Here is a 15,957-nt window from a genome sequence, read left to right on the forward strand (position 1 = left end):
ACTGTCTACTATTGACCTCACCCCTTTCCTAAGAGGTCTGTAGGGGTCGTGCATAAGCACACCAACGTGCCTACCGTCCCTGTCCTATTGTTTCTTTTTATTTTTCTTATATGTACCCATTTCATGTATTCATAACTATGTACATACATACTTATACCTATTATCTTGTAAGCGATTGACAAATCAAAATAAATAAATAAATAAAAAACTACGTGCCTTCTCTGCAGTCTTTCCAGAGTTTCAACATGTTTTTTTTACATCTCTTCTTTGTGGGAAGCCCTGAGATATTGGAAGATGCTATCATGTTATGTCTATCCTTCTTTTCCTTAAACTAAACATGTCTTCTGTCCATCCATGGATTGCCCAGATCAAGTGATCCATCTATCCATCTATCCATCTATCTATCTATCTATCTATCTATCTATCTATCTATCTATCTATCTATCTATCTATCTATCTATCTATCTATCTACCAATGAGGACTGTTTGGAAATTGAAACTAGGCGCGGCTCTGCATTAAGCTCTGCAGCTCTGAAGCTGTGTTGAGCTGAGAGTCTGCATAGGCATAGCAACTAAATCAGCCAATGAGGACTGTTTGGAAACTGAAACTAGAAGTAGCCTAGGCGTGGCTCTGCATTAAGCTCTGCAGCTCTGAAGCTGTGTTGAGCTCTGAGTCTGTCTATTAAAAATGAAATTACTCCTCTCCTCTGCTGTGAAAGAGAAACTGACTTGCTTGCTTGCCTACTGAACTAAAGTGAAAACTGGTGGTCTGTTCCTGAGCTCCCGAGTCGCGGCGCTTGCAACATGTTTCTGCCTGGGTTTGCTCCCCGTTGGAGAAATCTACAACTGGTATTGTAAAATTTGCTTGGTATGTTTATAAAGAGGTCAAACGAAGCACCAAGCCACCTGTATTTATTTTTCCGGCCCTGAATTAATGCTGCAAAACTCTGAACAAAAACCAAGGAAGCCCGGTTGCCTCTTGAAAAAGACCCCCAAAAAAGGCACCTGTCAGACAGGTGACAGGAGGACCCCCCTACCTTTGCAGGTCCTGTTGTCCGAGTGGAGAATGTACCCAAAGCGGCAGGAACAATAATAGCCCCCGATGTAGTTGTGGCAGTGATGATCGCAGGCCAGTTCCTCGTCGTTGCTCTCCAAGCATTCATCGATATCTGCGATGAGAAACCAAGACGAACGTCAATAAACCTTCTCCGTGGGACACTCACTGGCAGGTGTTTCTTTGGGCTAAGCGGGGAGACATTGGGTTGTGGGGGTCTTCTTAAGACTGATCCAATCAACCGAGATAAAGAAAGTCGGCTTGGTTAGTGCTAAAGGGGCTGGCCTAGAAGCCAGGAGATGGGAGTTCCAGTTCTGCCTCAGGCAGGAAAGCCAGGTGGGAGAGTGTGGGCCAATCACCAGGAGACGGGGAGTTCTAGTCCCGCCTTAAGCATGAAAGCCGGCTGGGTGACTTTGGCCAATCACCAGGAGACGGGAGTTCTAGTCCCGCCTTAGGCATGAAAGCCAGCTGGGTGACTTTGGGCCAATCACCAGGAGACGGGGAGTTCTAGTCCCGCCTTAGGCATGAAAGTCGGCTGGGTGACTTTGGGCCAATCACCGGGAGACGGGAGTTCTAGTCCCGCCTTAGGCATGAAAGCCAGCTGGGTGACTTTGGGCCAATCACCAGGAGACAGAGAGTTCTAGTCCCGCCTTAGGCATGAAAGCCAGCTGGGTGACTTTGGGCCAATCACCAGGAGACGGGGAGTTCTAGTCCCGCCTTAGGCATGAAAGCCAGCTGGGTGACTTTGGGCCAATCACCAGGAGACAGGGAGTTCTAGTCCGCCTTAGGCATGAAAGGCAGCTGGGTGACTTTGGGCCAATCACCAGGAGACAGAGAGTTCTAGTCCCGCCTTAGGCATGAAGCCAGCTGGGTGACTTTGGGCCAATCACCAGGAGACGGGAGTTCTAGTCCTGCCTTAGGCATGAGACCCAACTGAGTGACTTTGGGCCAATCACCAGGAGACGGGAGTTCTAGTCCCGCCTTAGGCATGAAAGCCAGCTGGGTGACTTTGGGCCAATCATCAGGAGACACTGAGTTCTAGTCCCGCCTTAGGCACGAAAGCCAGCTGGGTGACTTTGGGCCAATCACCAGGAGACGGAGAGTTCTAGTCCCGCCTTAGGCATGAAAGCCAGCTGGGTGACTTTGGGCCAATCACTGAGGTGACAATTTAACAGAATAACAGAGTTGGAAGGGACCTTGATGGTCATCTAGTCCAATCCCCTGCCCAAGCATTTCTCCTTTCTCCTTGTTCTGAGTTCCAATGTTGGCCTGTGACCTGTCTGGATGAGCGAAGGAACCAACCAAGTTATCCAGGGCTGGTATTCAGACGGTTCTGACCGGTTTTGGAGAACCGGTGGCAGAAATTTTGAGTAGTTGGGAGAACCGGCCAATCTTACCTCTGACTGGCCCCGCCAACCCCACCTCTTCTCTGCCTCCCATTGAGTCCCAGCTGATCGGCTGGGTCTCCTTTGGTTGCCCTGCCCAGGAGAACGGAGCTGGAAAGCAGGTCAGTGGGGTGGGGAAAGGAAGGGGGATTTTGCAGTATATCCTTCCCCCTGAAGCGGGGTGGAAAATGGACTATCCAAACTCACCCACAGCTGCGTAATGCGCATCAAACCCGGTGAACCGCTCCTCGTTGGAGAAGTCAGATCGGAACGTGAGACTCAGACGTGATCCCGGAGAGGTGATTGGCTCTCGTCCAGGGGTCTGTTCTGGATCCCGGTCCTCTTTCCCACAGAAGGTCGCCAAGACTTGATCCTCCGACTCGACCTGTTGGACATCCGAAGAGAAAAGGCATAGAAAACAGGTTGATCTTTGCCTGCCGTGAGCCCAACCTCTTTGGTCGCTAAGCGAGACGATTATAAAGTGAGCTTTGCCCCGTTTCACAGCCTTTCTAGCCACTGTTGCTAAGTGAATCATTGCGGTTTGTTAAGGGAACCGTGGCATCAGTTAGCAGCACGGTGTTCTGACCCAAGCTTTGTCAAACCTAATGAAACACAAACTTATTTTAAAAGCAAAACCTATTTCAATGCAACGCTGGGAATTACTTGCATTCTCAGCCGGAACTAATTATAAACAGTTCCTCGAGATAAGGGTATGCCTTTCAGTGCTGTAGATGGCTGCCAAAAAACAGAAGTGTCCAAATTAATGATAACAGAAACCAAGTACTATAAAAAAAACCGATCAGAGTTCCCAGAGCCATAAGGAAGGGACTCGGAATCCAACTGAACTACATCGCTTCCTGCAAAGCTTTCGTCATTGGGATCTGACTTTTATATCCCTGTATATTGAAAATTGTTAGCCTTTTTTTTTTAAAAAAAAATCTCTGTAATGTATTTCCTGCAGCTTTTGAAGAATTGCAAAACTATTGGCTTCAGTCTCTTTTAACACAGTGGCAGCTTAACCCAGAAAACGTATAAATTTCATTTTCATTCATATTATTGATTCAGGGGCCTTGAATTTAAAGATTTCCCTCATTCCTCCGATGGGAATAACAGAATGACAGCGATGGAAGGCACCCTGAGGGTCTTCTAGTCCGACCCCTTGCTCAAACAGGAAAACTTAAACTATTCCAGACAAATCTCTTCTCAAAATCCTCCAGTGATGGAGCAACCACCAGATCTGGTAGCAAGCTGTTCCACTGGTTAATTGTTCTCACTATCAGGAAATTCCTCCTTAGTTCCAGATTGCTTCTCTCCTGGATTAGTTTCCATTCATTTTTTGTTGTTGTTCTGCTTTGTGGTGCTTTGGAGAATAGCTTGACTCCCTCTTTTCTGGGGCAGCCCTTCAAATATTAGAAGACCGCAATCCTGTCACATCTGTCAGAATGTTTATTGATGGCAGAGGAATATCCCAAATCAATGCTTAGATGCAATCCAGGACGATGTTTTTAATTTCGGCATTTCCCTGCTTCAAAGAAAAAACCTCACTCATAACGCATGCGAAAATAAAAAATAAACTAGGCTTGCTATTCAGATTAAACACATATTTATATAGCAACACAGATCGGAACACTTTCGAAATGGCACTTGACGGGCGCTTTTCGTAACAATTTCCAGGTTTTCTCAGTTGCTCTTATAAATGAAGGCTTCACGTTAGTTCCAAACACAGACAGTGCTTGACTTATCACCAAAACGGAGGCCAACATTTCCATTGCTGAACAAGGCAATTGCTAAGCAAATCGGTTTCTGATTTTTACCATGGTTGTTCAGAGAATCATTGCAGCTATTAAGTGAATCACAGGGTCCTTAAGCGAATCCAGCTTTCCCCATTCTTCTGACCCAAACCTGGTTCCAAGGAAACAAACACGAAATAGAGGTAACAGCAAAACCTTTTTAATGATTCTTTACGAATTTCGTTCCTTCCCGGTTAAAAGGCTGTTTCGAACTCATTGTCTCTGATAAGGACGAGCCTGGCCAAGGGGGTGCAAGGCTGCTAAGAACACCAGATAAAGTGGCCAAGAAATATTTCAAACACAAAGAGTCTCCAAACACCAATCAAGATATCTCGAAAGTCCACAAGGCTCGAGTGCAAAAACGTCTTTGCTTCCTGCAAAGAACTCCGGTTTCTCAGCTGGCTTTTATCCCTTAAGGGAGGGGCCATCACCTTGCAGCCTTACTCCCGAGTCGCCTGTGCTGCTGCAGCTGCTCTTTCCTTCGAGCAGCCCTGCGTGCGCACACACTGAGCACAGGCTCCTCGGGGGACTCTTCCTCACTGCTGCCAGCCTCCAAAGGCCGCACTCCACTCCCTGAGGGTCCTGGCCCCATCCCTGCATCCCACGCAGGCCCCTCACCCAAATCACCCCACTCCACTGCCCTAATATAAATTAACACACACACACGCACCATTTTTCATTTCCACTTTGCCACAAGCGTGTGACGGCACCAGCTGCCAATGAGTGAAGTCACGGCGCCAGTCTAAAGTTTCCATAAAGTTCTCTTCATTTTCCGAATGCTTCCCAATGCTCAGGCAAAGTTCTGCTTGCGTGAAATTAGTGCATTTTGACTATAAAGTACAAGATAATTTTTTAGTTGCACTTATAATTGCTGCAAAGGAAAATGGAATCAACCTTCCTTCTTTCCTCCCTTCCTTCCTTCCTTCCTCCGCCCTCCCTCCTTCCGTTTCTCCCTCTTCCTTCCTTTCCCCTTGCTCCTTCCCTTTATCCCTTTACCTTCTTCCTTCCTTTCCGCTTGCTTTCCTTTTATCCCTTCCTCCTTCTTTCCTTCCCCCTCCCTCTTTCACTTTCTCCTTCTTACTCCTTTCTTTCCCCTCGCTCCTTCCCTTTAACCATCTTCTTCCTTCCTTTCCCCTTTCTCCTTTGCTTTAGCCCTCTCCTTCCTTCCTTCCTTCCTTCCTTCCTTCCTTCCTTCCTTCCCTCCTTCCCTTTCTCTCTCCTTCCTTTCTTTCCCGTGCTCCTTCCCTTTATCCCTCTTCTTCCTTCCTTCCTTCCTTCCCTCCTTCCTTCCTTCCTTCCCTCCCTCCCTCCTTTGCCTTCATTCCTTCCTTCCCTCCTTTGCCCTCATTCCTTCCTTTATCCTCCTTCCTTCCTTCCTTCCTTCCTTCCTTCCTTCCTTCCTTCCTTCCTTCGTTCCTTCCTTCGTTCCTTCGTTCCTTCCTTCCTTCCCTCCTTTGCCCTCATTCCTTCCCTTTATCCCTCTTTCCTTCCTTCCTTCTTTCCTTCCTTCCTTCCTTCCTTCCTTCCTTCCTTCCTTCCTTCCTTCCTTCCTTCCTTCCTTCCTTCCTTCCCTCTGCCCTCATTCCTTCCCTGTATCCCTCTGCCTTCCTTCCTTCCTTCCTTCCTTCCTTCCTTCCTTCCTTCCTTCCCTCTGCCCTCATTCCTTCCCTCTGCCCTCATTCCTTCCCTGTATCCCTCTGCCTCCTTCCTTCCTTCCTTCCCTCCTTTGCCCTCATTCCTTCCTTTATCCCCCTTCTTCCTTCCTTCCTTCCTCCTTCCTTCCTTCCTTCCTTCCTTCCTTCCTTCCTTCCTTCCTTCCTTCCTCCCTCCCTCCCTCCCTCCCTCCCTCCCTCCCTCCTTTTTATGCTGTCTGTAAAAAAAACTCAATAAAGCTGGATGGAAATGCACACGATTTTTTACTGCCTCTGGCGATATAACGCAGCTCCTCATATCTGCCTTCCCTGCAATTAGCAGGCGCATTCCACAAAACCCAAGAAATTGAAAAGATTCCACGAGGGGGAGAAATTTAAGGACTTAATTTTCCTCCTGAGGAAAAAGAGATCAGGTCAACTCATTTGGAGAAAGAGTTCTCCAAAAAAAACCCAAGGGGTTTCCCTCATTAAGGCTGCATCTACATTCACAGCAGGCTCTGGAAACTCAGAAGAGACTGTCCGAAAATTGCTTTTAAACCAAATTCTCTCCAGCTTCCTCAACCTGATGCTGTCCAGGTAGAATTTCCATATTTTTTTTTCCATGCTGAATGCTGGACTCAAGTCAGCCTGGGGAGAGCAGAATACACAGGCAAATCCTCCTCTTACAATCATTCGTTTAGCGACCGTTGAATGAAAGTTTTTCACACCTACGGCCATTGCAGCATCCCCAATCGTCCCCTGATCAAAATTCAGACATTTGGCAACCGGCTTATACAGTTTTTATGACGGCTGCCATGTCCCCGTGGGGAGGGGTCACGTAAAATCCCCTTTTGCGACCTTTTAGCAAGGAAAACCAGATCCACTTAACAACTATGTTACTGACTTTACATCTGCAGTGACTCGCTTAACGACTGCTGCAAAAAGGATAATAAAATAAGGCAAAAAACCCTCCTATACGACCACTTTTTACAATACTAGACAACTCAGTATCAACAGTAGAGACCTTCCAATTTCTAGCTTCCATCATATCACAAGACCTAAAATGGACACCTTACGTCAAAAACGTCATCAAAAAAGCCCAGCGAAGAATGTTCTTTCTGCGCCAACTCAGGAAGTTCAAACTGCCCATGAAGCTGCTGATACAGACAGTGGGGTTGGACTAGATGACCTACAAGGTCCCTTCCAACTCTGTTAATCTGAATCTCTAAGTTCTACAGAGGAACGATTGAGTCTGTCATCTGCACCTCTATATAACTCTCTGGTTTGGTTCTGCAACCCAACAGGACAGACACAAGACTCCAGAGAGGAATTAGGACTGCAGAAAAAACCATGTCTACCCACCTGCCTTCAACTGATACTATATACTGCACGGTCAAAAAGAGGGCTGTGAAAATACTTGCAGACCCCTCACATCCCGGACAGAAACTATTTCAACTCCTTCCCTCAAAACGAGGCTATAGAGCCCTGCACACCAGAACAACTAGACACAAGGGGAGTTTTTTCCCCAAACGCCATCACTCTGCTAAAAAAGTAATTCCCTCAACACTGTTCAACTATTGACTAAGTCTGCACTACTGTTACTATTAATCTTCTCATCACTCCTTATCTCCCATCCCCTCCCACTTGTGACTGTATCACTGTAACTTTGTCGCTTGTATTCTTACGATTTATATGGACTGTTTCCTAGTGTGAATTGATTGCTTATTGTATCATATGACTATTATTAAGTGTTGTCCTTGATGATTCTCGACTCTTGATGAATGTATCTTTTCTTTTTATGTATACTGAGAACATTTGCACCAAGAAAAATTCCTTGTGTGTCCAATCACACTTGGCCAATAAAGAATTCTATTCTATTCTATTCTATTCTATTCTATTCCTGCATTTCATTTCATTTCATTTCATTTCATTTCATTTCATTTCTGTTCTCTACTCTACTCTATTCTATTCTATTCCTGTATTTCATTTCATTTCATTTCATTTCATTTCATTTCTGTTCTGTTCTGTTCTGTTCTCTCTTCTCTTCTCTTCTCTTCTCTTCTCTTCTCTTCTCTTCTCTTCTCTTCTATCCTTATTGTACCCTATGGCTATTATTGTTATACCTTATGATTCCTGACCTTTGACGAATATATCTTTTCTTTTATGTACACTGAGAGCATTTGCACTGAAGACAAATTCCTTGTGTGTCCAATCACACTTTCTTTGCCAATAAAGAATTCTATTTCTATTCTATTCTTCATTCCAATATCTATTCTATTCTATTCTATTCTATTCTGTTCTGTTCTGTTCTGTTCTATTCTACTCTACTCGTTATTCCAATATTTATTCTATTCTATTCTGTTCTGTTCCATTCTATTCTTCATTCCAGTATCTATTCTATTCTATTCTATTCTATTCTATTCTATTCTATTCTATTCTATTCTATTCTATTCTATATTCTATTGTATTCTATATTCTATTGTATTCTATATTCTAATTCTCTTCTCTTCTCTTCTCTTCTCTTCTCTTCTCTTCTCTTCTCTTCTCTTCTCTTCTCTTCTCTTCTCTTCTCTTCTCTTCTCTTCCAAACTCTCTTAACACGTATTGGCTGGGAAAGATTTACAGGCAGGCAGCAAACCTGTTAGATTCCTGTTTGAAGAAGGCTGATTTTTTCTGGGATGGGTTTTATGTAGTGAGGGGCACTGGAAACTTGTGTGTGTGTGTGTGTGTGTGTGTGTGTGTGTTCAGATTTTGAAAAGAGGTGGCTGTTTTTTTGTTTCTCGCAAAAGTTCTGCCCCCGGGCGTTGGGCTTACTCCTGGCACCGCCGCTCTGCTGTTCCTTCAGTTCTCCGTTGTTCTCTCCCTCTCCAGGGTGCCACCGCAGCTGGCATTCTGCCAAAGGGCTCTGCCACCCGCTCGGTTCCCACCGACACCCCTGCCGGGGGTGGAGCCTCTGTCCCTGGCTGTCTGGGGAATGCTGGGAGCTGGAGTCCAGACAAGTTGAGAAACGTTGCTGAGAAATCTGTTTTTGATTTGAGGCGAAAGATCTTTCACTTTTCCACTCTGGAAACCCCCCAATTCTGTTGGGTCAACCCAAATGTTTTCATTTTTGCAAAGGCCTCCTTCCCTCCATCCTCCCTCTCTTTTCCCCTTCCTTCCTTCCTTCCTTCCTTCCTTCCTTCCTTCCTTCCTTCCTTCCTTCCTTCCTTCCTTCCTTCCTTCCTTCCTTCCTTCCTCCCTCTTCCTTCCCTTCCTCTTCATCTATCCTTTCCTTTTTCCTTCCCTTCTTTCCTCTCTTTTCCTTTCCTTTCCACTCATCCTCTCCTATCCCTTTTCCATCTCCTTTCCTTCTTTCCTTTCCTCTCGTCTTCATTCTTTCCTTTCCTCTTCCATTCCCCTCTTCCTTTCCTCTTCATCCTTTCCTTGTCCATTCCTTCTTTCATTTCCTTTCTCCATCCCTTCCTCTTCACTTCCAACCATCCTTTCCTTTCTCTTTCCCTTCTCCTTTCCTTTCCTCTTCATTCATCCTTTCCTCTTCCCTTCCCCTTCTCTTTTCCTTTCCTTTCCTCTCCTCTTCATCCATCCTTCCATTTCCATTCCTCTTCATCCATCCTTTCTTCCTTTCCTCTTCCATTCCCCTTTCCATTCTTTCCCTTTTTATCAATCCTTTCCTTTCCTCTTCCATTCCCCTTTTTCCTTCTTTTCCTCCCTCTTTCCTCTTCATCCATCCTTTCTTTTCTTCTTCCCTTCCCTTCGTCTCTTCCCCTCCATACACAGAAGTTGCCTGAGGCTACTCCGCTGGGTGGTGGGAGATCTTGGACCCACATGGAAAATGGGTTCTAACCCCATGGTTATATGGTTCAAATTTGGACACTTGGCAACTGGCAAGGAAAACCCAAAAGGACACATACAGACTGGGTGAAACCAGGCTCAATAGCGGGAACTGGGAGAGGGATCTTGGAGTCTTAGTGGACAACCAACTAAATAGGAGCCAGCAAATGTGCAGCGGCAGCCAAAAAAGCCAACGCAATCCTAAGTTGCATAAACAGAGGGATACAATCGATATCAAGGGAGGTACTAATACCCCTCTGTAAAGTCTTAGCAAGGCCACACCTGGAATCCTGCATCCAGTTTTGGTCACCACACTATAAAAAAGATGTTGAGACTCTGGAAAAAGTGCAGAAAAGAGCAACCAGGATGATGAGGGGATTGGAGGCTGAAACATACAATGGACGGTTGCAGGAATTGGGCCTGGCTAGTCTAGGGAAGAGAAGGACCAGGGGAGACAGGAGAGCATCTTCCAATATTTGAGGGGCTGCCATAGAGAGGGTGTGTGTGTGTCAAGCTATTCTCCAAGGCAACTGAAGGCCAGACAAGGAATAATGGATGGAAACTGAACAAGGAGAGATTCAACCTGGAAATAAGGAAAAACTTTCTGACAGTGAGAACAATCCACTCATGGAACAGAAGTTGCCCTCGGAAGTTGTGGGAGCTTCATCCCTGGAGGCTTTCAAGAAGAGACTGGACTCCCATCTGTCAGAAATGGTGTAGGGTCTCCGGCTTGGTCATGGGATTGGACTAGATGACCTACAAGGTCCCTTCCAACTCTGATTATCTGTTATTTGTTATTTACTTTGGTTGCAACATCCCAGGGTCACGTGATCCCCATTTGTGACTTTCTCAGCCAGCTTCCAACAAGCAAAGTCAATGGGGAAAGCCAGATTTGCTTAACAACCATGGGGTTTGCTTCATGACCTTGAGGGAAAAAGTCATAAAAATGGGCATCATTAAGTGAACTCACTTAGTGATGAGAGTTCCTGTCAGGGAAATTGTGCAGCCGGTGCCCAAATGAAGTCAGAGACACTGACGCAAATTTGTAGTTTTGATATAAATAAATATATTTAACATCTATATTCATAACAGACAAGATCGTTGTGAGGTAAATCATTGTGAGGTAACTCATTGTGAGGTAAATCATTGTGAGGTAAATCATTGTAAGGTAAATCATCCTGAGGTAACTCATTGTAAGGTAAATCATTGTGAGGTAACTCATCGTGAGGTAAATAATTGTGAGGTAACTCATCGTGAGGTAAATCATTGTGAGGTAAATCATTGTGAGGTATATCATTGTGAAATAAATCTTAACAGCCTACAGAACACACAGAAGAAAAAGGAGGGAAAAAAGGGAAACGCCCCCTTTACACCCAGCAACCAATCAGAACACAGATTGCCTCATGAAGGAGCCCACATTCAAATTAGCAAACGTCCTCAAACCCACAAATAAGTTACCCAGACCCAATCCACATATCAAAGAATAAGGTCTGCAAACACAATAAAGTTTTATTAAATTAAGTCTCCCAGAAGAACGGTTATGTTCACAATACACAACACACACACACATGCCCCTCAGCATGTAGACACTTCCACACCCCGGACAAAAATGAGAACGATGCGCAAGTGTGCGCAGGCATGCTCCCAAGAGTGTGTATGCATGTGCATATAGAAATATGTGTCCATATGTGTGTGTGGGGGCGGCATATGCACTTGAATGTGCTTGGGTAAACTGCGATGCAGTTGAAGATGGTGTACAAAATGCTCATAAATTGCATTGGGGGTAAAAGAGCAATTAAAACAAGATCCTGATCAAGGAGTAGTATAGGGAGCTGGACTAGAAGACCTCGAAGTTCCCTTCCAGCTCTATTCTATTGTAAAACAAGCTGCCTCTATAAAAGTTTGCCGCTGTACCCCACTTCTCTGTAACAAATTGTTTTGCTTTTAGGAATAAATATTTCTTCCTTCCTCTGTCTGGATCTCATTTTTATTTATTCTTGTGCAATCCCGCTTCGAGCTGGAACCCCAAATTATTCTTTAATGCTCGGCCAATACCTCGAAAGTTTTCTGCCATGTGCCCAAAAGGCAGAGATGGAGGTTTCAAAGACTATAATCTATATTTCCACTATATTTTTCCCCCTTTCCCTTTTGATCTGTTTGGTTTTGGGGAGTGGAAAATGTGGAAAGCCTGACATTATTATTATATATTTTTTTTCCCAGAAAACCCACTCAAAGAGTGCCAAGCCCAGCTGGTTTCAATCAATCTTTCAATCTATATTTATTTTATATGTTTTTGTTTGCCTGTCATGCTTTTCTGTTCAATGTTCTGCTTTAAAATGTGAAATAACCCTTTGCAGGCATGTCTGAGGGATATATGGACCCAAAAGTCAGAGAGGGCGCGCAGAATGGTATTAACGAATATAAAATCATAGGGTTGGAAGGGACCTTAGAGGTCTTCTAGTCCAGGGGTCGCCAACCATTCGGACCTCAGGGACCGCCAAACTCATAATCCCGCAGACCAAAGACCCTGGGAAAACCCCCCAAAAAGTCTGCAGAAAAATTCCCCACCCTGTTTTTCTAACGATCGATCGTTCTTTATTTGGGATCCCAGGATACCGTCTCCAGCTCCGTACTCAGAGGGAGGGAGAGACTTTTGGCTTCATGCAAGGAAAGCAGCAGTAGCCGCAGAAGTCTTTCTTTCTCTCTCCCAAACTCCGCCAGAAAGGAGTCTTTGCTGGCACAGCCTCTGGGAGCAGGAGGCCTTGCAGGGTCCCAAAGGCTCATTTCTGGCGGAGTTTGGGGGAGAGAAAGAAAGACTTCGGCTGCTTTCCTTGCGTGCAGCCAAAAGAAGAAGAAGAAGAAGGAAGCGGAAAGAAGCAGCCCGGTGGCCAGGCCAGTCGTGTGGGCCGAGTAGGGCAAGTTCCTCCCCCTTCCCCCTTTCCCTCATCCCCTCACTCCGTCATGTTGTTCGCAATGCAAGCAACACAAGCCTTGGGTTCCCATGGGCCATGTGGGCGGTGCAGCCTTGTGTTCCCGCGCAGCCTGGATTAATTGCTTTGTGGGAGGGACATTTCTCTGCGGACCACCAACATTTTCTCACGGACGACCAGTGGCCCACAGCCCACCGGTTGCCAACCACTGTTCTAGTCTAACCCCCTGCCCAGGCAGGAAGCCCTAATTGAAGCTCTGCCTATTTTTAATGTGTATTTTTAATCGATTATTAAATCGAATGTAGATTTGCATTAAAAAAAAGGGGCTGGAGCTTTCATTTACAGGGATCTTTTGACTTTATCCTGCAGGAAGCCTCCTCCTTATGCAAAGATCTTATTGCTTGAGTTAGAAAAAAAATAGATGAAATTTTGATTTGGAGTTTTGCTGATTAAACCAGTTGGTAATTCTAGAAATGTCAAACCCACTTAACGACTGTATGGCTAACTTAACCGTTGCAGTGGTTCACTTAATAACAGGGGCAAGAAAAGTAATCAAAAGGGAGCAAAACTCATTTAACAACAACCGTCCCACTTAGCAATGGAAATATTGGCCTCCCTACTGGTCGTAAGTCAAGGATTACCTCTACTCGGTGTTTTACCGTGCTGGAAAAAAAAAATGGAAATCCACACTTTGGTTTCTCTCTCGCTTTTCCTTTCTCTTTCTTTCCGTTCCCCCTTTTGCTATGGTTTTCCTTTCCTTTTTTAAAAAATAATTTTTATTAAAAGTTTTACAAAATTTTTAAAAAAACCCACAAATCATGTTTATAACTTTTGCAATTTGTTGTAGCGTCGGTTTCCCCCATCTTTCCTTATTCATATCTACATATCTACATTACTTATATTTATCTTATACTTTTATACAGTCTGGGGGAAATTGTATGTTTGGATAGACAACAGGAATAACAGATAAAGCATACGGTTTTCCTTTTCACTTGTGTTTGACACGCTCTCTAAAACGGATAAACAATTAAAAGGTGCTTTTTAAAAGAAAGAAAGAAAGAAAGAAAGAAAGAAAGAAAGAAAGAAAGAAAGAAAGAAAGAAAGAAAAATAAGCAGCGTGGATGAGAGACCACTCAGAAATTCCAGGTTTTTTTTTTAACCTTTTGGAATAAAACAAAATAAAATTGTTAAAAAACAAACTTTTTTTTTCTTTTTAAAAAAAGGGGGGTTAGGAAATGCCAGGGCTTTAAGCTAAGGTGGGATCCAGCTAAAGAAGGCAACCTCAAATCACTGCTTAGCATCATGGAGAAAACCACACCAGAGACCCCAGGAATCCGTCCAAATTGGCACCGTCCCCCCCTCAAGTTGCAGAGAGCCGAATTATAGGAAACTGGCAGAAATTCACGCCAAGGTTGGATGCCGGAGCCTCTGGTGAAATAAATACACACAAAACTCTACGGGGAGCTGTCGCCGGGCCTGAATTTACACAGCAAAGACTGCAGTGAAATTGGGACTTGCCCCGCCCTGCCCCTCCCACCGGCTAATAAGCCGTTACATGAATACGAGAGAAGCGCAAAGGGCTGGTTTGGTGGGAATCGTTCCAGGCCAGCCTTCTGGATTTCTTCCGAGGCAGATTGGTATCGTTCCAAATTGAACTCATTTTCTCTTTATCCAGCACTGCTCGGTGGGACATAGCAGGGCGGTTCATTGGTGGCATCCTCTGCCTGGCGTGGTTCCTCCTCCTCCAATCCAAAAACCCCCTCTCCCTTCTAGCCCTGATGATGTTACACAGTTGGGTCACGAGACGTCTGCAAGAAAACAACCAAGGCCAGAGAGCACCAGGACCACACAGTCCTCCTCCTCCTCCTCTTCTTCTTCTTCACAAACCCCCTTCCCTTTTAGCCCTGATGATGTTACGTACTTGGGTCATGAAACGTCTGCAAGAAAACAACCAAGGCCAGAGACTTCTAACACTGATGATATTACCTAGTCAGGTAACGAGATGTCTGCAAAAAATAACCCAGCTCAGAGAGCACCAAGCACCACACAGTCCTCCTCCTCCTCCTCCTCAATTGGCTAGCTCTTGTGGCACACACAACAGTCCTTCTGCCCATCCAGATTCCTAGTGATTTTGACAAATGGCTCAGCGGACAGAGAACTGAGGTGCAAAAAATGAGGACATGCCTGCAATATCTTGATGTGGCCTGTCTTGCTTGGGTGGGAGCCACAAAGCTAGCAGGTCTCACATCTTCACCGGAAACCCCCAAAGACCCTCTATATTTTGCCTTTTTGATGCAAGCGGAAGAGCCAAATTAAAGAAGACTAAGAAGAAACAACGGTATTATAGCACGTTCATCATCAGGCTTGATAGGTTTTGGGTCCAATCTAACGTCTTCCTCGAAGCATAACGGGGGCTAAAGTAAATCACTAAACCTTCAGGTCAGTGCTGAATCTCGGCTACTCAGGACATTGACGTCCCTGCAAGAGTTGAAAAGGGAGCAGCGCACAGCTTGTTTTTCGTTCCCAACAAGGAAAATAGGATATGATAGAATAACGGACTTTGAAGCAGGGGTGGGATTCAACTGGTGTTACTACTGGTTCGGTGGCAAAAAAAAATATATCAGAAAATAAAATACAAGCTGATTAGTCAAGATCTTGTTGATGATCCAAGCTCTGTAAAGGACCTTGGAATACTCACCTCTAATGATCTAAGTGCTAGAGCCCATTGTAATTACATAGCTGAAAAGGCATTAAGAGTTGTTAACCTAATCCTGCGTAGCTTTTTCTCTGGTAATATCACACTACTAATTAGAGCATACAAAACATTTGCGAGACCAATACTCGAATACAGCTCATACAGTCTGGAACCCACATTACGTATCTGATAGTAACACAGTTGAGAAATCCAGAAATATTTCACAAGAAGAGTTCTCCACTCCTCTACTCGTTGCAGAAGACCTCATGCCACCAGACTCGAAATCCTAGACCTAGAAAACCTAGAACTATGCCGCCTTTGGTCTGATCTAAATATAGTATATAAAATCATACATTGCAATGTCCTACCTGTCAATGAATACTTCAGCTTCAGCTTCAACCACAACAACACAAGAGCAAACAATAGATACAAACTCAAGGTTAACCGCACCAAACTCGATTGCAGGAAATACGACTTCAGCAACAGAGTGATGTATGTCTGGGATCCTCTACCTGACTCTGTGGTTTCTTCCCCAAACCCCAAAAACTTTAACCTTAGACTGTCTACTACTGACCTCACCCCTTTCCTAAGAGGTCTGTAGGGGGCATGCATAAGCGCACCAATGTGCCTACCGTCCCTCT

At 44.8% G+C, this 15,957-nt stretch overlaps 1 protein-coding gene across 1 annotated transcript in view; it reads right to left on the bottom strand.

The window, feature by feature from the left end:
- Positions 1 to 15,957, bottom strand: part of LOC113450486 (mannan-binding lectin serine protease 1-like) — a 90,018-nt gene that overhangs the window by 46,808 nt on the left and 27,253 nt on the right. Inside the window, 2 exon segments of the mRNA XM_087933715.1 lie at positions 1,038 to 1,169; positions 2,647 to 2,824. Of these exon segments, the coding sequence (XP_087789841.1) occupies positions 1,038 to 1,169; positions 2,647 to 2,824 (310 nt within the window).

Source organism: Pseudonaja textilis, chromosome 4 (genome assembly GCF_049901715.1).
Source record: "Pseudonaja textilis isolate UNSWEBS1 chromosome 4, rPseTex1.2, whole genome shotgun sequence".
NCBI classification, from domain to species: domain Eukaryota; kingdom Metazoa; phylum Chordata; class Lepidosauria; order Squamata; family Elapidae; genus Pseudonaja; species Pseudonaja textilis.